Here is a 23,323-nt window from a genome sequence, read left to right as displayed (position 1 = left end):
ATCTTGCTTTTGATCCAGTTGAGGAATGTGTGGACATCTGTATACACACCAAGCTTGATCCTCTGACCACAGCTGTCACCCCAGCTCACCACACCAGTGATGTAGTGTGTGCCGTCCTGCTCGCACACCAGCGGACTGCCTAAGTCACCCTGCAGGGTTGAAATAATCCAGTTGAGTCATTAACATGAGACAAATGCAAACAAAGGGATTTATAACTTGCAATATTTATGTTTGGATGATTCTTTATGTAAGACACAGAACCCTGGCTGCAGGAGTCGATGCCGCCCTGCAGTGTCCCTCAACAAAGGATGCTGCTGTCCAACACATTTCCACAGACTTAAGGAGTTCTGCATCGCTCCTGAGAGATCAGGAAAACATGAGCATTCAACAGCTGGCTGCTGTAGTGTTCTGAAATGTGGAGGTCAAAGAAAATACAAGAAAGAATTCAATTATGTTCAAACTAGTTAACAAATAGGCAATAAAATCAGCACAACATTCTCTTGTTTTCTGCTTAACCAAAATAAATTTAATAATTGGTTTACACATGTCACATGATCATTACTGATTTTATAATAAAATAGAGTATTATGGGTTTCAGTGTCTAATGTTTCATATTGCAAAACTGTAATGATTGTAACATTTGATTAAATTAAGAATGACTGCATTTTATCTCATGTTGTACATTATTTCTATTCCTACCTGTGGTCTTAGTTTGAATACAGCATTAAATTTATAAAAATATGATAAACCAGTATCATTGTAAAGAGCCAGTGGAGTCTGCCTGTAGTTTGCATGGACAATTATTGCTATTACTGGGATGGTCTGGTCACTTTCTTCTTGTTTGTCTACATTTACTCCTTCCAATACCACCTGGAAACCATTATTACATTCTCTGAAAAGAAAAGCAATGGTCGGATTATTAGAGAAATGAAAGGATGTACTGGAATTAGAAAAGCAATAAATACTTACATGCAGTGGGCTGCAGTAAGGACCCAGCAGGAGCTGAGCAGGATGCTGCCACATTTGTGTTGAAACTCAAAGGATTAACCCCTGGGTCTGGCCTGCACCGATTCTTGCCATAGATGTGCACCTGGGAAAGACTTTTGCCCCCCCCTGGTGCGTGATGGCTGGGATTTTCCACACTGGGAGAACTGAACAGAGCCGGTTCCTGTTGTAACAGATGGGGTGGTGGAGATGGGAATAAGGGACTTTACAAAATGAAGTTAAAATTATATCAGTAATCCGTTATATGTGCTGTATATTTCATATTTTTGTGTAATATGTTTGTGTCTTGTTTCGGACTGATTAACCGGGAGTGGTTGTTTGGCTCTCTGTGTTGGTCTTGTGATGTACTTGCAGCCTGTTCACGGTTTCACTTGCCTCTTGCCTTGTAGTTGCTGGGATATGCTCCAGTCTCCTTAACACCCTGTGCTGGTAATAAGCGTGTATACACAATGAATGGATGAATAGGCATAGAGAGAATACTGTATCCACATCATATACAACATGACATTAAAGGTTTAGAAAATATCAACTGATAAAACTCCACCTGAAACAATAATATGATTTATTTTACACATGGTTACATGCGTACAGCAACATAAATAAATAAATAAATAGGCTGGACTCATGGAGGATGACCCCACAGATGTGGCTAAAACACCCGAAGCAATCCTTGGTTCTAGTACCAATACAAATTTAAAAGGGATGAAACAAATATTAATTTGGCGCCCCCCAGTGTTTTCCTGACAACATCCAACCAATGAACAGTGTCATGAAACTTCAAATTAAAATGTTTGCAAGAATATGAGTTGTGGACATGAAAGCTGTGTTTTCATCTGCTTTTTACATAAAATCTACAAACTACACAACTGTGAGGGAACTTAGTGTGTTTTTTTACAGTTTTATCTTGCAGTGTTGCCACATTATATGCTTTAATTCAAAAACTACCAGTTCTTATGTTTAAATGGTCTGACTTAAATATTTTTCTTAAAGCATTTCAGACTGAACTCCTTGCCTACTTTCACAGCAGGGGGGCATCAGCTCCTGCTAAAGCTGCTAAGGCATTAGTTCACACACACAGGAAGCAAATCCTCTTCCACAAAAACAATTATAAGTGTCACGCATTATTTGTAGTGAACAGAACTCATCTAGGGTCAAATTTGCAAGTGTTTGGCAAAGTGTAGGGTTGAGTTTTTCTGAGTGATTGCAGGCTCAAGACCAGGCTGTTAAAATATGCATTTATATTTTTACAGTAAGGATAGCACATTAAAAAGGGAAAAAGCAAAAACAATTTGAAAGTGGGTAACGCAAAAACAGCATGGGCATGGCGAAAGAATAAAACATAAAAAAAACAAAAGCAATAGTAAGAAAAGAAAAAAAGGGAAAACATGTGAAAACTAGGAAAAAATTATATAAAAAAATATATATTTAAAAAAAAAGCATTTGCAGGTTTATTTTTTTTATATTTCCACATTTACCATTTGTGCTAAGTTTAAATATTTAGTTCAGAATATTTTGTGTCAATATGCTAATGTTAAATTCCCTCATATTACCACTACAATGGGCAGGTAGCTCAGGAGGAAGAGCAGTCGTCTGCCAGCCTAAAAGTTTGATTCCAGGCTTACCCTGACTACATGCCGAAGTGTCCTTGGGCAAGACACTGACTCCCACATTGCATCCCAATGTGCCTATCAGGGTATGAATTTGTGTGATAGAGCAAAACATATGTAACAGTAGAAGTGCTGTATGGATGAGTGAATGAAATGTAGTGTTAAAGCGCTTTCAGTGGTTAAGATGGCTAGAGAAGCTATACAAGTACAGTACAGTCTATTATACTAGTGTGTGTGTGTGTGATGTGAATTAACTCAAAAGGATTAAGACACACCACTTCAGGCAATTGCAGACAAAAAAAAAAAAGCTCACTCAAGCTGTTAGGTGTTTTTTCTTTTTTATTCAAACAGTGATCACTTTACAGCGGGCGAAAGATCCTATTCTCAATATACAGCATTATATAGCCCTTAGTATACATAGGAACTATGTGGAATGGAATTTAATCAGACCACAATATCACCATTTGTCTCTCCTTACAAGGAGATGTTTACAGTCAGCCCAGTAAAAAGGCAGTCAGGCTGCTGACAAAGTTAAAAAGGAGTGCTTGTAAACCACATACATGCCAAATGATCCTTATTAATTTGACCACACTCCAAACTGGTGTCCATGGCATGACAGACACTTCAAACCAGCCACCAGCGTTAAGTGCCTAAAGCCTTGGTATCTGAACAGCATGGTATAAATTTGCTTTGTATTCATGCATCATCATAGTGGTGTAAAAAGAAAACACATGCAGAAAAAAAACTCAGTGTTTAGATCAGTCTGATGCTGGTTTATAAGAGCCAGTCGGAAGTCTAAACATTCACATTTCCATTGCAATCTCCCCATGAGCCAAACTGTTTTCTACAACATGCAATTCACTGTCCTCAGCTGCAGAATATGGCAGTTCACTTTTTTTATAGTTTTTTCTAGAAACAGGAGGGCAGTAAATAAAAAAAAAATATATATATTAAAAAAAAAGTCTATAAATATAGGCATATAACTGACTGTGAGGAGCAGAGTGTGCAGCAATACTTATCAAATTTCATGAAAACAGTTGAAAAATAAGTCACAGCGTGTTGAGATGTTTGTTTGTTCTGTTGGTGCTTGAAGAGCTCTTAAGGTCCGAAAATCCTCTTTGAGACAACATTTGTTTATGTATACTCTGATTTACGGATGTAGTTGGAAGGCACGTATCCTCGTCGACCCCCTGCCTCCCCCAGCCACCATTCACTGTTGCCATTCATGTCCTGGAACTCCAGTATCCGCAGTCGCTGATTGGCTGAGATGCTCAGTTCATTAGCACATCGGGCGTTGAAGGCGTAGAGGGCGTAGTAAATCTGGGTAAATAAACAATACAAAAATTATTTTATTATTACTAGTTTGTATTTATTTGAATTACTAAAAGTTTTTTCGGAATAAAGTCAACTTAAATGTACAGTAAATGTATTTAAATTGCTTTCAGCTTCATTTGTACAGCTCCAATTCACAACGTCATCTTAGGGCACTTTAGAGACAGTTCGTAATAAATAATAGCAAAGTTGCATTCAAAGCAGAATGCAGCCTTCACTGTCTTACCTGATGACTATCTAGCTTGTCGTCCTGTTCTGGTTCTGGCTCCGGGTCTGGCTCTATAAACTCCTCTCTGGTGTAGGCAGACTTCCTCTGGCTGCTATCGTCTCCATTTCTCCACTGATGTGAACTGTAGCTTTTGTCTGCGTGTCCATATCGTTGTGATCGGCTGTTTCTTTGAGAAGAATAAGAGTCTGTTTCGGAGAAGTCTGATGTCTCCTTGTGTCCACTTCCGTAACTGGTATCATAAGAGTCTCTGTGGTTGCCTGAGTGCCTGTAAGACGGCTCTGAGTCTCTGTGGGCAGGAACATTTCTGTGAGTTTGATCTGAAAAGTCTCTGCGGTTTGAGGGGTTTGAGGAGTTTGAGGAGTTTATGGAGTTGCTCTGACTGACAGAGTCGGGGTTGGGAACGTCTCTGTGGTGACTTCTACGGGATGAGGCAGAGTCAAGTGATGGGTGTGGGGATGACTGGCTTTGGGATTGTGATGTAGAAAAGCTGACAGTAGCTGTCTCCTGGTTAAAGGTCAGTGTGCTGTTGCTGTTCTGTCGGGAGAAAACAGGGGAGGAGCCGCCGTAACCCGACTCATTGGATGACTGGCTCTCAATGGAAACATCTGATTGGCTCCTGCGTGGGTTGTAGGGTTTGAGGAAGGAGCTGTATACAAATCCCTTAGTGACTGCAAAACAAAAGCAAGAAAATAAAGGCAAACACATAATGTAAATTCAACATTTAACTGAGGAGTTTGTCTTTTTCTGAGGTCCAGTAGAAATAACCTACCTCCATTATCAATCAGCCAGCGGTTGTTGCTTCCCATGGGGTCCTGCTGCTTGATTACACCCACAAGGTCCCCCTCTTGTATAGAAATGTCCAGGTCCTGGGCAGCATTGAAGTTTCTCTCAGCCTGGAAAAGTTTTTCTGGACCATAGCGGACCAGAAGTCCTGCACGGTGCTCATCTGTCTGCATAACGTGGTTAGGCTAACAGAGGAGCGCAAGCAATTAGACCAGAGCTGAAACTCCATTTGAGTTCTTGATTAAAATAAAGAAGAAAGTCAGTTTAACTTACAGGTCCCGACATTTGCTTTTTTGAGGTCTGCTTCTCTAGAGTTTTCTTCTCGAAGGGCTTTTTTGTGGTTGTGGCAGGCGGCAGGTTTTCTGGGCAGAAGCTGAAGCTCTGAAGTAGTTGGAGGCAGTGACTGTATTCTTCATGAAACTGTGCAATCAAGTTTCCTTCTGTAACGATTTTTTTAGAAAACTAAAGATAAACAGGAAAAAAAGGTTCCAGTTAACAAAAGGTAAAATTAGTAAAGATTTTGGTCTATTTGGTAGATTTCTGTATATTATTCAGCCTTCAAAAGTTTTGGAAACACACAACCTGCAGAAGAGGCCTCAGCTCTCCAAGAGTGGTCTTCATGAAGTCCTTCTGGGCCTGAGCGAAGGCCCTCACACAGCCTGTAAACAGCTCCTCCGCTGCACTGTGGAACTTTGGAAGCTCGTCCAGAAGTTGGGCGTTGAGTGCCTCGTAGTTGTTGCGTGTCACCTGCAGCTCGTCTTGGATGCGGCGGTCCTTCAGCCGATCAGCACGCTCCTTGCAGTTGTCGTAGTCCAGCAGCTTGTCGAAGCGTTTTTGGATGAGTTTGTGGGGCCCGGCGAACATGAGGAGGAGCTGGGTGAGTGGGTTGATGACCAAGGCCTCTGTGCGCTCCTTCTGCTCAGGACAGGAGTGGAGTGCAACAGATTATGTAATGTCCTGAATTCTTGCCACATAAAACAGTGTAACTAAGACCACAGAAATGACGAGGACTTACAAACTGTGTGAACTGCTTGTCGCTGATGGCACGATGAGCTCTCTGGAAGCGTTCAGGATCTAGCATGCTGCGCTCGGTGTAGATGTCACAAAAACTGATGGCTGCCAAGACCTTCACAGATGCTGATTCCTAAAGAGACCATTACTTAAGATTAACTTTGAGACAATATAAATGAGTTATAATAAACAAAGACATTTGCAAAAGTCTTGAGCCACCCCTCAGTTTAATATAAACATTTACAGGATGACAGGAAGTAGTTTCTGTGGTAGGTAGTCTTCGGTAATAGCTCTCCAGGCTTCTTGAAGGTCCAGATGCAGTTGTCAGGTTCTGTGTCAAGTATTTGCTGGATTTTTTTTTAGATAAAATCACTCAAATCTGCTGCAAATATTTTTTTAAAGTCTTACTACTTATTCTTTTGTCCTTTACTTGACCAAAATATTTTAAAAGACACTGAACAACATGTTAAGATATGCTATGTTTTGGTTACTAGGTCTTTGTTAATCACTATGGGGTTGAAAATATAGTTTTGTCTGTTAAATTTTTGCTTTTTTCTTTATATATCTAACTAAAGTGAAGCCTCTTTGCAACAGGGCAGATGATGTGATCTGAAATTTCTTTTTTTTTTTTGAGATTTTCATTATGTGTACCAGTAGTTAATCCCTCACTTAAGATGCCTTTTCAATGCTTGAAAGAGTTTTGTGTGGCTAAAACAAATCAATTAAAAAGAAAAAAATTAAAGCAGCAGCCAAAGTCCATAGAAAAACAAAGAAATTTCTTTCTAGAAAGCCTGGAGCAAAATATCAAAACTTTCAGATTCTTCTAATTTCTTATTTTAATGGAAGTAAAATGGCATTGTACACTGGTTTACTTTTTATGTGTGTGGTTTCCATGTATGAGTTCCTACCCTGATATGTTGCAGGTACAAGGAAATGTCTCTAATAAAAGACTTGATGAGTCTTTCCTGAAGCCTAAATTTCTTTTCAGCCTCATCAAATGCTTCATCTTTGATCTGGAGAAAAAAAAAGTTAAATCAATGACATTTTAGACAAATATCCATATGATTCAAGTCAAGTTAGGTTAAAAAAAACTTAGCTCAGAGCAGAAACAAACCTGAGGTGAAATCCCTGTGAGGTGCTTGAGGTGGCTGCTAACACGGTTAGATTTTTTAATGATGGAGTGCATGCTGAGCTTGGAGATCTTGTCAATGAATGTGTCTTCATCTCCTTTCCTGTACTTCACCACTGTGGACAGCAGGGAAACAGTTTTAGACAGTACAGATGTGATCAAGCAAAAACCAGCTTGTGTGCAATAATTTCTAAGCCAGATTTTTAAAGAGTAACCAAAGATAAAATCTGAAGGCATTTACCAAGATCTTTCCTGCGCTTGTACTCATTGATGTTTACATTGATCTCTTTGACAGCCTGCACAGCCTGAGTGAGCTGGAGCCGGTCGTGGTGGCTCTCCGGAGTGGCCCCGAGAAGCTCCGTCAGCAGCAGTGGATAACGCATCACACGTTGAACCGGCTTAATCAAGAAAGAGCCGAGGTTGATGTAATTTGTTTTACCCCTAAAAAGATGGCAGACATAGCAAGCGGTGTTGGTGAATGAGGATCTGAGGATTGTAAATGTTTCTACATAGCAGATGAAACAAGACCGTCACTGCTACAGACTTCTGATGAGAAATGTTTCTTCCCTGTGATGCAGAAATGTCTCACTTCTATCATGTGGATTTCATGATCCAATGATGTGCAATCATCATCATATATTCACATGTTCTGATGATGATCAGTGTTTGGGAAACATTAAAGATCAAGGAAGGAACAGAAAGTTGATTTGCTTCATTTTAATGCAATCTACAGGACAAAAAGCTTCAATAAACTCCAACCTTGGAGAATCAAATTGATCAAAAGTTATTAAATCACAGTAATTGTTTTTATAATCTTGATAAAACTGTCCTAATACACATAACCTGTCTTCTTAGAGCAGGTAAAAATGAGGAATCATGTCATTAGACAGAAAATAAGCTGTTTTTTTAAAGAAAAAAATACACCTGCTAATGTAAACAACTGTTGCTGTTTTGGTCCAGTAGATGGCATTGTTTCCCAAGATCAACCATTGTTTTATCCATACAGGTGGGAAGGAGTTGGGTCATACACATTAAACTGAGCACCTTTCTGCAAACAATGCACATGCAAACACAACCCACAACATATTAGGAGCCCATAGCAATTCAGCACAGTTGTTTCAGAGTTTACCACTCTCAAACCACACTTTCACCTTAAGCTACCACGCATAAACACACACACAGATCATTTCCAAGAGAGTTAGTGAGCAAAAGGCATGCAGTCAGGGAGATTTTTAAGTTGGAAATCATGCTGATGCTCATTATGGAGACTTACCACTCACGATATATGGCTCTGATAAAGGAAGAGATGGAAAGAGATAAAAAAGATAACAAGATTTATAATGTAAGCCTGATATGTGGACTTACGTAGTTGATTTCAACAGATACTTAATTCAGCTGAACTTGAAGGGAGACTGTTCATGTTAAGTTTTAAAACAGTATATGGTGAGTGAAAGAGTGGATCCAGCTGGACTGGTGGTTGTTATGGTTTTGTTTGGTAAATTCTCTCTTAAACCTGAACATCAGCCCAGCGTCACAGTGAAACTTCAGGAATTCGATCATGTGATCTGGAAGGCGGTAACACATATGACCTTTTCTAATCTTAGTATGTTGCAAAACACATTTAAGAAGTGATTTCTTGCTCTGACAAAGCTGCCAACCTTATCAGAAAAAGTGAAAATGGAATCCAGCTAAACTTATTGTGAACAAGGGATTAGCAGAGCTGAGTTGTTCATTGTTCTTTTCTTTGTTTTCAGAGCCTCTTGTTTTTTTCCTTCTACAGCTTCCTGGCTAAGAGAAGGCGTGTTTATCTTCAAACGTAGGCTGTAATTCACTTAAGTATCGGAGTCACAGATGGTGAAACTGGACAGGAGAAACTAGGTAGGGCACATTCCTGAACTTCTCCACATTACTGAGGTCTACAAAAACACTGAAATGGAGCACAGTCACATCTGCGCTGACAAACAGCTACTTTCAAAGGAATATTATAGATTTGTCTGCAAACATGTTTTAAATTAAGTAATTTCCTGTTAATTTTTACTGTATTGTTTTCATGCCATCACACAAAAACGTGCACATTTTTGGTTACTCACATGCAAAATTCAAACACAAGTCAAATCTGAAATCTACAGCTAACAATCAAACCCTTTTTTAGACACTTTTTGCCCTTTATGTGACCTACCTCAGCCTCTCCAGACACTCCAGCACATGTTGCTGTATGTTTTCATCTTTCTCATAAGTCTCCAGCAGAGAGATGGCATCATCGTGATTTTGGCAGTATAGCTTGTAAACCTCCTCCAGCTCAGCTTTGAAGTCAAGGAATACTTTTCCTGAGAGGTAAATGTAGAGAAATATAAAAACATAGGTTTATTTCAGCAGGAAATGAAAGAATATGCTTTAATACGAAAAAAAAAAAAAAAAAAAAGAAAAATCTAATATACACAGTAATAAAAGAAATCTGTTTAGGAGAAATGCTTAAACAAATTCAACAGAAATCACATAATCATAGTCCAGTTTACTTCCTGTCAAACTGGCTAATCTCAAAGTGTGTTACAAGTTGTTTTCAGCCATAAAAATTCAAACATGAGACTGTTTACAAGTGCAACATAAGGTAAGTACAAAGGTGCAGCTTGCCAAAGACAGGAAGCTTCCTGATTGGTCGTGCATTTTTTAAAATGACTCCTTACCTATTGAATCTGTCTCCTGTAGTGCTTCAAACAGCCGTTGGGACAAGTCAATTACTGAGGAGATGTTGCCAAAAAGACTGTCAAAGTCCACATTCTTCACCTTTAGGAAGACAGAATGTGCCAACAACACATTAGAATATTAGAATCAGGTTAAGTTTGTCTGTCACCTTCTGTTTGAGTTGAATAAAGTTAAACGTACCTCACATCTACTCCAGAAGTGTAAACATAAAAAACATTCCCTTGTAAATCCTTTCCCAGATTGTACTCCGTCTCCTTCTTACCTGTTTCTTCTGCAGTGGCTCAGTGATCTCCTTGACACACATTTGCAGATCTTTGATGAAGTCCCTCTCGGTCTGCAGCAGCTCCTCGATGACCTTTGACCTCTTCTCCAGCATCCTTGACTCAGGATCCTCAGTGTCTGTGCCAGCGGTGGGGGTCGTGTCTGAGATTGGAGTTGAGTCCAGGGGTTTGGGCTGAGATGACAAAAGCGTCATCTCTGGAAAGACAAGAAAAGAAGGATTTAACCTAATTGAAATTCAGCATTACGTCACTCTGAAAAAGAACCATAAAAACACAATTTTCAAATATATGTACTGTGTTTGATTAAAATCGTATTTAAGATATTACCCATTTATCTGCAAATTAATTAGCAGAACACAAGCTTGTTAGACCAAAAATGGGTTAATGCAAAATGATAATGGGACGAGTCAAGAGAAACAGTTTCCCAGTCAATGTCGCCCTTCATTTGAAACCAAACACTCATGCCCACCCACCCAGTCCACCCTAAACTCTTCATCTTGTCCAACATGCATGTCCCTGCTATCACTCGCAGAGGGCTGATCTCTGGGAAAGCTTGGGACTGAAGGGAGAGCCTGCTTCACGCACCGCTGCTTTTCATGAATGGAGACCAAACTGGAGTGGACTTAGGCTCTTTGTGTGTGGTACAATAGCTTGTGACAGCAACCAGAGACATATGGGCTCTCAGGGACCAAACGGGACTTTAAAAAAGAGCTAGTGAGTGAGAAGAGAGATAGCACGACTGCAGGGGAGAGAACTGGAGCTACTTGAGGGGCTCATGTACATTTTACACGAAGATTAGAGGGAATGACCACTGCTGAAGTGTCTGCACACTTCTAGTAGGAGACAGACTTGAATCCTTCATCACATTGTAAAAGATAGACGGTTAAGTTTTAAGCTGTAACAAAGCACTACTACAGCTGTGGAAAAAGGCAACACTAGAGAAAATCTAAACTCTTATCCGTTCATATGCACTGGGATCCAGTGGTTAAGGTTGAATTTAAGATTTTACTGTTGACTTTTAAGGCACTTAGCAGTCTTTCTCACAGCTACATATGATCTGCTTTTTCTAGAAATCTGCATCCACTCTTGGAATCATCCAGCTGAGGGCTCCTATTTGTGTTTTAAAAAATAAATAAACAGATGACAGAGCTTTGTTCTACGGGCAATAAAAAGCAGTAAGCTGCCTGAAGAGATTAGATCAGCAGAATCTTTTCTAAATACATAATTTTATCAGTCTTTACTGATTTTGACTCTGCTTGATTACATTTGTTCCATTTTGTTTTATTCTGTCTGTACGCATTTTATTTGAATTATTGTTATAAGCTGTGGAAACCTTAACTTTGTTTTTTTCCTCAATGTTTTGAAGTATGCATGTATATGCAAACTGCTTTGTTTTTTCCTCAATGCTTGCAACGCTGGTGACAATAAGCGACGAAATGTTTGTTTAGTGGTCATGCTAAACATGCTAAACACACAAAAAAAAGTAATTTAAGATCACTTTAAACTTAAAATCAATTTTAAAAAAAAATGTCCACACTCTCACCTGTACAAATAAAAACACCATGCATGGGATGAATAAATCTGTAAAAGAGTGCAATATTTTGATTGATGGATATTTGAGTGTGAAGATCTGAGACAAGTAAGCAGATTTAGCAGGTGCAGCATTGTGGAGGTGACGTCAGCCTTCTTCCTTGAACAGATGCTGTCAGAGGCTAAATGAAGTTAACTCTGCTTACCCTCAATTAACCCCCCCCTTTCCTTTCCACATACCCAACAACGCTACAATCCCATACTTGTTTGTTGACACCCACAACACCCATGACCATATTTGAGAAAAAAAATACTCTTAAGTAATCACATTTAATGCAAGAGAACCACACAATATGCGTTTGTAAAACAAACAAGTTAAACTTGAAGGTTAGGTTGTCAAAATACACTTAATATTTTGTAAACAACAGCGTGCGTCTGATCCATGGATCACCTGCCTTTTGTCCCTCTACCTTTTCACGTGACTTGGCTACAGCTCAACTCAAATGAGCTTTTCTCATCACTTGAAGCATATCTGCATGCAGCATCCGTCACTGCAGCTCTGCCAACTCGCGTGCATTTCCCCACCAATGAAAAAGTTGTTCACTAATGGTTGTTTTAGAAGTCACATGGCAACACAATAAGGACAGAGTGAACACAAAAGACCCAGAATTTAATTGGAATTGATTCCCACGTTTGATCAAACACACACTCATACAAAACCACATCATGTGCTCCACTTAACAAGCTTGAATATGCAGCCATTTCTATCAGAGCCAACCTGTGGAGCCTCATGACCAGATTTTGACCCATTTCTGGGGAATTTTGTCCTGTGAAGTATTACAAACCTGCCATGTACACTCATTTACATGTGTACACTCACACATGCACTGCTCCATATACACTCGTATTCAACATAGCCTAGAATAGCCATAATGTTTGCCTCAAAGTCATGCATTTCCTTTTCAAGATACGAAAACAAACATACTAAACGGAAGTTTTTGAGCTTTACATGGAGGAAAAACCATAAGAAAAACCAAATCAAAGACAACAACTGGTGTGGCATTGAGTAAATTAGTTGCAGTGTGAGCATATCTTTATGGAGGTGAAAACTTCTAAACAAGAAAGAAAAAACAGGGGTCATTGTTCTGCAGGCAGTATGCAGGTCACAAATGAGTTACATTCAATTGCTGACCTGGATACACAAATTAAAAAGACTGGACACAAAGACAGTGTCTATATTAGCAAACAGAACATAATGGGTGGCTCATGTCAGCAAATAAATAAGGGAAATATGGCACTGCCATTCCTTTCCTTTACAAAATTTAAAGTAAAAAAAAAAAAACCTAAATACACTGGTTAAGTGAGCTCTTTGCAACAAATAATGGCTGCTATATTCGAAGGAGCGAAGCCAACTTAGGCAATGTGCATCCCAGCTTTGAATGCTTTTTACTCCACAAGATTCAACAGGTTGAATCAATAGAGCAGATGTGGGGGCTGTTCAAAAACATATCTTTGCTGACAAAAACCTGGAACAGGTCTGTTTTGTATCAGTGAAGCAGAAGAATGTTGGGAAGGTTCTGGGATTTATTCAGCAACACCCATTTCTTACAAAAGAAGTCAGAATATTTCACCCTGTAAAGGTTTGAAACTAAAACTGGTTATGACATTCAGCCCTTCTCCGACTAAACATGTAACATCTAAGCGTACAGATGGGTTGTTTCTAATAGAGTCACAGCAGGGAGTGTAGTCTACTTAATGACACTGTAAAGTGATGCGAGACAGAAAAACACTTCTTGCTACACCCTCATTAATCATCAGACAGGATGACTCAAGCCAACTGATAAATTAGCTGAAGTTATCAAGGATTTATCAGAATTAGTGGTTATCAGCTAAAACAAACAACAGTTCAGTCAGACTGCATGGCTTAATGTTACACAAATGTGAGTGAGACTGTGGAATGCACACATGATTATTTATGGTTCATTTGTATAATCTTTTGACTTAGGCACAAACTCTAGTTTTTGTTTTCAAGCCATTTTATTTGTAAAGTTTACTTTAGAAAATGAGCTAAATGGGTATTATTTTGATTAACACAATTTGATGCATACAATTTAATGTAATGCTGGGATTTGACAGCGCTTCTAAAACTTTTAAACAAATGAAAACTTTACAAAATCCTTAAATCTTAACTGTGAAATTCATTTTATAAGTTATAATGCGATCTCTGATAGGCAATGTGTTTTCTCTACCGTGCATTCAAACAAGAAGACAGTAAAGGGGAGAAAAGAGGAGATGGTGAGGCTTCACCCACCTGCTGCTCGCAACCCTCTTCAAGCCACTTAAAACCCAACAACACCCCTTCACACATAGCGGTTCAAACAACGCCACCTATTCTAAGACAGTCCATTGTCAAGCTGAAGTCCAGTTCCAGAGACTTGATGGCACACTCGACTGCAAAAACTCCATACCAGAGCTCCAATTACCATGAGAATGGATGGGAACCCACCATTACTACACACACACACACACCAGGGAGGACGACCACTTGGGAAACACTAAAACCTGGAGCTGGACTGCATATGGTTGCTGCAGACACAGAACTATGTGTTCCTGTTCTGTTAAAGCTACATTATCCTATTAACAAGTTACATTTTCCAAAACTAACATTATAAACCCTGTAATCTTAGTGTGATAAGTAACTCCATGTCCTGCACATCATGAGTTCTATCATGGTACAAAGCCTTGTTGCAATTTGATTGCAAGTTCATATTTTTCAGGTACTTAAACAACAAGAAGAAAAAACAAAACAAAACTATTCCATCCATTTCCTAATACTGATTATGGCCTTACATGTGGCTGCAACAGCATTTTCTGGAGGATAAATTGAGTAAGATGGGTGGAGTCTGGTCCATCTGTGTGACTAATCTGTTCCATGTTTCACAATCTGCCGACACCTGTTTGTGCTCCTCCTCTGACAAGCTGAATTCTATCAAAATTATGATGCTGAGATTGAACACCGTCTCCCCTCGCTGTTCTGGTGTACACTGTACTTGCACTTAATCATATTTTCATCTCTTCTATATATGACAGTATTTAAAATCAGTGACCTCAATCGCAATCTTTTACACAAAAAAAACTTATATTACCTGTCACGTTTAGTTTTGAACAGTAGAAAACCCATTACTATGAATGAATGAATCAATAAATATCTCTGGTTTCTCTGAATTCACACTCTGCAGTCAGCTTGCTACACTAATAGCAGAGCAAAGTCAAAAAGTTTGCCACGCACGGAGCAACTTTAAGGTCAGGCACAATCGTTTCTGTGTGTTCTGCTCCAAAGTTCACCAGAGTGCACGGTTGTCATGGCAACAAGAATAGCAGGGGCCCTCTACTCATATCAAGTTCTGGAAAGCTGGGAGTGGCTTTAATCAGCGATCACACGGGACATGAAACTGTTTGAGGATAAGTTGGTACAAGCTACCAGACTGTAAACACCACCAACACTGTTTACGCAGGAACCTGCGAGCCATGACATGCCATCATTACTGAATGTTAAAGAAAAGTCATGAGGGTGGGAAACGGAATAAGCAATGTCAGCAGAAGTGGAATAAATATTAACAAGACTTTTGTAAGACTTCCAACTGTGCCTATTTTATAAATGAACTTTGTGTTTTAAAAAGGTTTGTGTAAACTTCCAAGAAGATCCTTTTATCCAGATTTAACCACAAGGTTGAAGGTCAGATAAAAAAAAAGGGAGGATGTTTACTTAGTGACATACCATCCTGTTTATCTATCTTAGGGTCAAATGTTAAAAGGTCACATTCCTACTGCTGGCAGAATTTCACAGAAACATCATTCTGCGTGGAAATTCGTTTTAATTACAGCATTCTTGTTAAAGAAGAGCTTTAGAAAGCTTTGGTATTTAAGTGACAAGCCTATTCAAACAGAAGGACACAGTCTCTTAGGCCTCAGATGCTTCAGGAATGTACAGAGGTGCAACAATATGACAAAACAAATTATTTATATTAATTTTAGGAAGGCAGTTGCTCCATATTTTGACAGGTGTATATGGCTACTTTATATATTTTTAAGGGGGTTTTGTCATTACAGTCTTTGTGTGGGAAAATACTTGCAGGGTAACGTGTGGGAACTGCTGGAGATGCCTGAACTTGTAGGATTACAGTTGTTGCCAGTTTTTTAACAAGACTAAGATCTTGCTTGACGCTTTGTAAGTGGGTGGATTTTCCCACAACTCATATGGTGATATGGTTGATACTGGTGCATAATTCAGAAATTAATAAATACTCTAAGACAAACTATATTTACATTTAGTTGTAGTCCAGCTATATCTCTCAGCAGAATGTGGTTATCATTGCTCACTAGTTAAGTGTGTAAAGGATTAAACAACATCATCGCAATCCCACAGGCATCCAGGGATTTGGGAAAACTATGAGAAAAGGTGTAGTTTTCCCAAGCTCAGCCTGAAGGAAACTTACTGTCTCAGACTCATTACCTGAAGAAGTTGAAAATTTAGCAGTTGGACTTATGCAGATCTGTGTACTATAATAAATACTGCAATGACGTTTTAAATTACTTATCATGCAGCAAGTATAAGGGACTCTTGAATAAAAGGGAGCCTTTACCTTTTTTTAAATCAACTAAACAATGACTGAATCCTAACAGGTTAGGTTATTAAGCAAATGCCATTATAGTTAATATCAACATCCGTAACCACTATGCCACTTTGTGTATATCAAATATAAACTGTAAGAGCATTTTAGCTTGTTTTTATCATATTGGAATATAATACCAATAACAACAGGCACTGTTTACTGACAAACCTGATTTTTCTGATGGAAAAACATTGTTCTGTGGACTTATACAACATAATTACGAATAAAAAAAGAACACAGGAGATGTCTGCCTCATATTCACCTACATCTAAAGTCATGTGGTGTTCTTTTCTTTGTACTTAAGACAACAAACTGCATCCAAACAAAACAATTCACATTAGATGAAGGAGTTCTGCAAACTGACTGTATGAACTTTGCCTTATCAGGACTTAACTAGCCATGAAAAGCAAAGTCCACAAACTAACAGTTCTACCTAAGAAACCAAAGATAACATCAGCATTTTTTCCTATGGGCAGCCGTAGTATCACAAGATGCAGAAAGTATGCCAAGATGTGTGTGTACTGCTGTGTTGAACTTTGGAAGTAAAACTTTGGAAGTAAACATGGAGGATGATGCACCGCTAAGGTCCTAATAAGACGATTGTGGTGAAACTTGTCGGTAGTTTTGTGAAGGAAAAAGGTTGCTAATGAATAAATAACACATGATTTTTATTAATGATTTCAGATATGTAGATGACAGGAAATCCTAAAAGACTTAGGATGACTGTAATAATCTGCAACACATGCAGACTAGGAAAGCTGACTTTGCTGCTGACTGACTTTATTTGTGCTTGCAAGCAGTGAGATAAGACACCCTTACAGTAATGTTGCCAGATGACTTGAGATTTTGTCCAAAGATTTCCTGTCTTAGCACTCAACTCCCCCCCACCCCACCCTAATACTGCTGCTCACCAATGGCAGCAACAGCCCAAGGATTACAGTGGATAAGACTACATACACTGTCAGATCATAGATGGATGACGACATATTAATCACACACAGACGCGTCAACACTGACCGTAGCAGACGACATTTGTTAGAAAGCACTAGCGCAACCACTCAGCTGAATTCAGTGGAACTGTGGTTTCCTAAATTTAATGGTTTCTTTCACACACAAAACAAATTGAGTTGATATTAATTCCTTAAAAAAACAATTTTGTATTTTTATTTGACCTTTGCCAGGCATGAGTTAAGCATACACCCCTAGCAGAATTTCATCAAGTCTTTCGAATGGAGAACATTTTACATTTTGGTGTGGGTTGCAGATTTTGGTACTGATCTTTGCAGAGGATCCTTGCTCTTTTTATACTGTTCCCTTACATAGACATATAAAAAAAATACTAACAATGACACAACTACAGCTTGTAACACAACGTTTAAAGAGATCTAAACTTTATAGTTAACATGTATGTCTCATGGAATACTGATTAGGAGATGCTTATAAATGCTTTGCACATATTTCAGGCCCAGGAAGTAGTGTAGTACCTAATATAGGATTACAAAGAAAAAAAACTTAAAGAATGTGTAAGATTACTTTCAAAAAGCTTCAACTATCACCTCAATGTCACTGAACCACAACGTAAGCCCAATAAGTCCTGCAACAAGATGGTCTAATGTTTTTAGCCCTGCAGTCTAATGCTTTGCTCCGGGCAAACCCCTGACCGAGCTGAAACAGTTTAACACGATTAAGGGATGACAACACACTGCAAACGTGCTGGCATCTGAGTGTGTGCGTGCGTTTTGAAAGATGTAGTAAGGTTTCCAATAAGCTTCCAGGGCCTATCTTGTGCACACACACACACACTAAGTCTCATGTTGCAGCAAAGGAGTCAGGTCAGTGCTGGCCACTGCCTGGCACCAGACAGACCCCCACCGCCCCCTCACCATGCTGACGCTAGGGATTAATACTCAGACTCCTGAAGTGGATGTGTGCTTGGGGCCGATGTGGTCTGTGTGTATGTGGCCGTCCACGTTTCTAGGTAACTGGGGGAGGGGATGCGGGGCGCCACCTGCTTCTTTTCAGACACAATAAAGTGATGCAGGGGAGTTTTTTTCTTTAACTCCTCATTAAACACACTCACGCGCCAAAACATGTTTGTTGGCTCAGTTATTTTTCAGTTGTTAACTAGTTGTGAACCACGCATTCAATTATCACAGCACAGATTTACCCAAGCATGTAGCATACGTACATTCTGAACCTGCTGAAAGAATACCATAAATAATGAACCAGATTTTTATATATATCACGTTACACCACCATGTTTCTACAATAACCCAGAATGGACAGACCAGACAATGGGTGCAAACAGGGTCCTGCACACTTCTTCAAGTATTAGTGACCACTGTAAATTCTTCTATATGACAAAAAGATTGGTATATATTGGCAACTTTGCCAATAGATATTATTAATATATACCACACCTTTAAAGCCTCACATCTGTCATTCAGTGATAGCCAGCTTGGGGTTTTTTGGATTTAGAAGTGATGTACATGGGATGGATGTGACCACGAATCCAAAAAAGACTGCAAAGATTGCCCATAGAGTTGGCGGTACACAAGCTGATATAAAAATCTTTCCTCTGTACAGGTGACAGGAACACGGGTATCAGCTAGAGACCAAAAATCACTTTTTATGGTCATGCCACCACTGCTGTGAACTTGAGATTTGTGGCCTTTGGGGGTTAAAATCACTTTTGGAGTTTGTCTTAACTGGTCTTTTATGAAACTGTAATTTTAAGCATTTATGCAATGGCTTAAAAATGTCCATAATCAGTTAAGATAGCAAACTGGACTATCTACAGAGGCTGACCTGAAAGCTGTGTAACCTTGATTATATATAGTAAATAAAACAAGATCTGTATTCAAAACAAATTTAAACTGTGAGCCACTTCATGCACAGTACATTCCACCGCTTTATGAACTGCGTTTTTAGTCTATCTGTGTCTCAAGAAAGGCAATGAACGGGCAACCTTTTGTTCAGAACTGAACTGGCTAGTTATGGGTTAACATAGCAGCAGTGACTCAGAATGACAGCACACAAGGAGGGAATGATAGAGAAAAAACTAAGAACCACCTTAACCTGTTCAGCAGGTTCTTACATCTACAAATACCTGGCAGCTTACTTTCTTCTGAGACAAATGATACTCACACACAAAAACACAAAGGCACACACATACACAACCACCCACTTTCTGTGGGCGTAGAAGGTGAGTGTGGCTAGTCAGCACTCTGAAGCCCCCATCATTGATTAGAAAAGCAGCTCTTGAGGTCACCAATGACAAAAGTGAGACTACAAGGGCTGTTAACCTCTCTCACTCTGTTTTATCAACAGAGGAATAAATACAAACTCTTTTAAACTATTTGTCTCTTTATTTTTTTATGACTTTAAACCGTAATTTACCTGATAAACAGAAAAGTACTGTGAACCCTCTATAAAAACATATGCAAATCATCTAACAGAGTAAATACATGACATACTGTGCAAATTCAGGATGTTGATCATCTTCACATGACTACATCCTTTTGCGTACCTTTCTTTTGTTTCCTGGTGGTGGCGAACTGTGAATTTCGCAGGGAGCTTGGAGCGGTCTTCCTGTAGAAACTGTTTCTGTCTAGGGAGCCCACATATATAGGCTTGTGACCCTGTTTTGAACTTGTGCACCCACTACTTGACTCGTATCCCTTTTCCTGCTCATCGCGGTGCCGATATACTACAGGATCCTCAAAAGAGTGCATTTCCCTGAGTGCCAGCTTCTGGTTCTGCTCCTCAACCCACTCCTCACAGTGTGTCATGCGATCTTTGTTAGGATATTCCCCATATCGTGAATCTATGGACACTGACCGCAAATCTCTGTATTTGTCTCGTAGCCTGTAGGGAGAATGTTCCCCTTCTCTCGAATCATAGTAGCCTTCATATTTGTTATCATGGTCGTCCTCTGTCCTCCGATCATAGTGCTCCCTTGCTCTATAGTCCTTCCGTTTCTGATTGTAATGGTCATAACTCCTCTCATCTCCCGAATCCTTGTATCTGTTATTGCTTTCCCTCTCCCTATACTCCCAATGCTCATCAGACTCATTTTGGTTTCTTCCCTTACTGGTGTATGCTTCATCACACCTTCTGCTATATTCATCCCTGTGTTTGTAGTTTGTTTCCCTGCGTTCGTATTGATCCTCTGCATGGCGGTCATTGCGATGGTCCTTTAGTTTTCGGTCACGGTAGTAGCTGTCCTCCTCTCTGTGTCTGTAGCGGCCTTTCTCTCTGGAACGATGACGCTCTTTAGAGTCATAATAATCTCGATCCTGATCATCACAGTGGTCACTATCCCGGTAATTGTCTCTGGAAGTGTAGGTGTCTTTTTGATCATAGTAGTGTTTATTTTCACTACTGCAACTCTCATGTTCTCTAAGATCATGCTTACGGTGTTTCCTGCTGTCATAATACTTCTCCCTCCTGTCATACTGGTCATCATATTTCCTGTCATTATGACCTCTATGCCTGTATTTGTCACTATAATCATAATCCTCTGCGTCTCTGTAACTCCTATGGTCATACCCTCCAGTCTTATGTTCAATTTCTCTATCCCTACCATCCCTTCCTCTCCTATCCTCATCCATTGTACCATAACTCTCCTGAGTTCTGTAGTCATTATTGTCCATTTCTTGTGGCACTGTCAGGTAGTCCTGGTGGCTGTAATCCTCGGGACCCTGGTAAAAACAATGTTTTCCCTTCCATTCAGATATCCTCAAGTTCAGGTGACCATCCTCTGAACGTGGGTGGAAGTAAACATCATGGCCTTGAGGTCTCTTGTCTCCAAAAGCTGTCTTGTGTTGGTCATCATACTCCCAGCTGGGTTGGCGGCAGACATTGGCCTGTCTGGCTTGGTTTTCCCACTGTACTGGCCATGGAGCTGGCGCATGCACTGGAGGCGGTGCAAGACCACCCACAGGAGCCATCATGCCACCAGGCACAGCGCAGGCTGGAACTGGACTTGCTATAAAGACTGGTCCCTGCGGCTGCCCAGGAGGAACTACTCCATATCCAGGATATCCAACCTGTTGCTGCTGAAGCTGCAGTTGGTGTATTTGCTGCATCTGTTGCAGATGAGCCATCCTCTCCCTCTCTCTCGCCCACCCAGCATCCCCCAGCTCCTCCACACTCTTTCCTTTCTTCATTGGAGGGCCAGCTCCATAATTCCAATCCATCGGAGCAAACATGACTGGGTTTCCATAAACTACTGGGCTCTTCATGGCTCTTATAGCTTAAATCAGCCTACCGAGAGCTGATAGTTTCTTCTTCAACACGGCTTATTCCCTCTTTCCAAAGTCCCGCATTCCATAACAAAGTGCTGTGGGAGACTCCACCTGCCAGGCATATTGTCACTAACTCTCCTGCTTGTTTTCCTCTGTCTCCTCTCCACTTGCCTCTGTAGGACTGCCAGCCCAAGCACCTCCCAGCCCTCTGTGTGACAGAAACTTACCCTCCCTACAGCCACCTCAGCGAATCATAGAAGAACGAGGGGGGTGGGGGGGAGTGTTGTTGAAGGAGGGGCCTCCTTAGGTTAATGATTCAGGAGTCACATGGGTGGAGGATTAGCCCAGCAGCTCCTCCGATTATTTCAACTCGCTAATGCTTCTGTTTGCAGGAAATTAGTCTGTTTAGTTGGAATAACTCAACAGTTGTCCTATAAAAGGCAAATTTGCCATCAAATGCAATCCGTACTTCCTTGTGCTCTTATTATTTTTTGCTCTGTCCTGTATTAGTGCTGATATAATCAGCATGTCACTGATGCAAATCATTCTTGTTTGTGTATACAAAGAGTTCTTACTTTCATATTCTTGTTTCTAACTTGAACTTTGCAGTTTTACTTTTCCCATCATGCCAGGGAAGAGCAATAATTTATAAACTCATTAACATGCTTTTGTTTGTAACTAGCTTTTCTTCTCTTTTTCTTCACAGATAACTTATTCAAAGAGGACAATTAAGTAGAAAACAAGTGCAAGGTCTAATTAAAGTTCATGCATTATATTTAAATATTTACAATTGAGTCAATTAGTGTGGAGAGAGATGAGTTTTGAGGGCATGCAGCCTGATTAGGGGAGAGCAGCCATTGAAAAAGTTGCTGCTGTGTGCACAATGAGCTTTTGTTGAAGACTGTCCCCACTCTCAAAAGACACACAATCTTTCAGTGTGAGAAAAAAATGTAAGCCTATTCATAAAGCTAGAGTATAATATAGCCTGGCCCCTTTAACTGAGCATGAAAGAGGCAGACATCAAAGTTTTAAGAACTTACACACAAGCAGGCAATTATACACACATCTGGGAATATGTGAAATCAAACAATTTAACATGTACTTAAAAAGGTAGAACTATTTCTTTTCAATGAATACTAGTCTATATACACAAAGCTTTTTTTTGTTTATAGTTTCAAATTCACACATGGACTTAAAAACAAAGCTGAGTAAAAAAAAAAGAAAAACAGACAGCTGAAAAATGAGAAACATGCTTATCATTAAACATTTTTAACCTTATAAAAGGTGGTTTTACAAAAAGAGAAAGTCCAGAAAAGTAAATTAACAATAGCCTTGATTACAAAGCATCTTTTGTTTCTACACTACAAAATTATATTTCTTTGAAAAAAGAAGAAAAGAAAAAAATGTTAAACTGCACTAGCAAATATTCAGAAATCATCCCCATAAACAACTTTCACAAGGTGAGGCTGAGCATAGAAAACTGACGTAGACACTGCTCTCCTCTTACATAAAACTAAGTAGTTATCACTGTTCAACATCTCAGCTTTCAGCAGCACAACATCGAAACTGTGTGTTTGTGCATCCGCAGCAAGAAAGTCAAATACGGCACTACAGCATTCCCATCGGTGGCCATGTTTGCTTGTGCACACGAAACTTTTCAGGACCAAGCCAACATTTGACACTGGCAGAAAAAGTGGAAAGACATCCAGGAATCGCAACATACAACCACATTTCTACATGTCAGAAATCATGCTGCTTGTGAGAAAGAGTGAAACTTAGAGCTGAAACAGA

The 23,323-nt window shown here is 39.7% G+C and overlaps 1 protein-coding gene across 3 annotated transcripts in view; it reads right to left on the bottom strand.

Annotated features, from left to right (window-relative positions):
* Positions 1 to 2,938: 2,938 nt before the first annotated feature.
* Positions 2,939 to 23,323, bottom strand: part of LOC121632312 (dynamin binding protein) — a 48,613-nt gene continuing 28,228 nt past the window's right edge. Inside the window, exons 1-14 of one of the 3 annotated variants that reach the window (XM_041973682.1) lie at positions 19,813 to 21,710; positions 10,062 to 10,276; positions 9,781 to 9,880; positions 9,276 to 9,423; positions 8,370 to 8,387; positions 7,338 to 7,537; positions 7,082 to 7,212; positions 6,876 to 6,980; positions 5,972 to 6,100; positions 5,539 to 5,871; positions 5,230 to 5,418; positions 4,943 to 5,141; positions 4,171 to 4,841; positions 2,939 to 3,932 (exon numbers count right to left, since the gene is read on the bottom strand). In XM_041973682.1, the coding sequence (XP_041829616.1) occupies positions 3,747 to 3,932; positions 4,171 to 4,841; positions 4,943 to 5,141; positions 5,230 to 5,418; positions 5,539 to 5,871; positions 5,972 to 6,100; positions 6,876 to 6,980; positions 7,082 to 7,212; positions 7,338 to 7,537; positions 8,370 to 8,387; positions 9,276 to 9,423; positions 9,781 to 9,880; positions 10,062 to 10,276; positions 19,813 to 21,529 (4,341 nt within the window). In that variant the 5' untranslated portion in view covers positions 21,530 to 21,710 and the 3' untranslated portion in view covers positions 2,939 to 3,746. Of the gene's footprint in view, positions 3,933 to 4,170; positions 4,842 to 4,942; positions 5,142 to 5,229; positions 5,419 to 5,538; positions 5,872 to 5,971; positions 6,101 to 6,875; positions 6,981 to 7,081; positions 7,213 to 7,337; positions 7,538 to 8,369; positions 8,388 to 9,275; positions 9,424 to 9,780; positions 9,881 to 10,061; positions 10,277 to 19,812; positions 21,711 to 23,323 lie in introns of those variants that run through there. The other 2 variants (XM_041973679.1, XM_041973680.1) reach the window with 2 other exon arrangements.

The sequence above is a fragment of the Melanotaenia boesemani genome, chromosome 21 (assembly GCF_017639745.1).
Source record: "Melanotaenia boesemani isolate fMelBoe1 chromosome 21, fMelBoe1.pri, whole genome shotgun sequence".
Classification (NCBI taxonomy): Eukaryota; Metazoa; Chordata; class Actinopteri; order Atheriniformes; family Melanotaeniidae; genus Melanotaenia; species Melanotaenia boesemani.
Note: the sequence above shows the minus strand (reverse complement) of the source record. Positions and strands in the feature narration are given on the sequence as shown.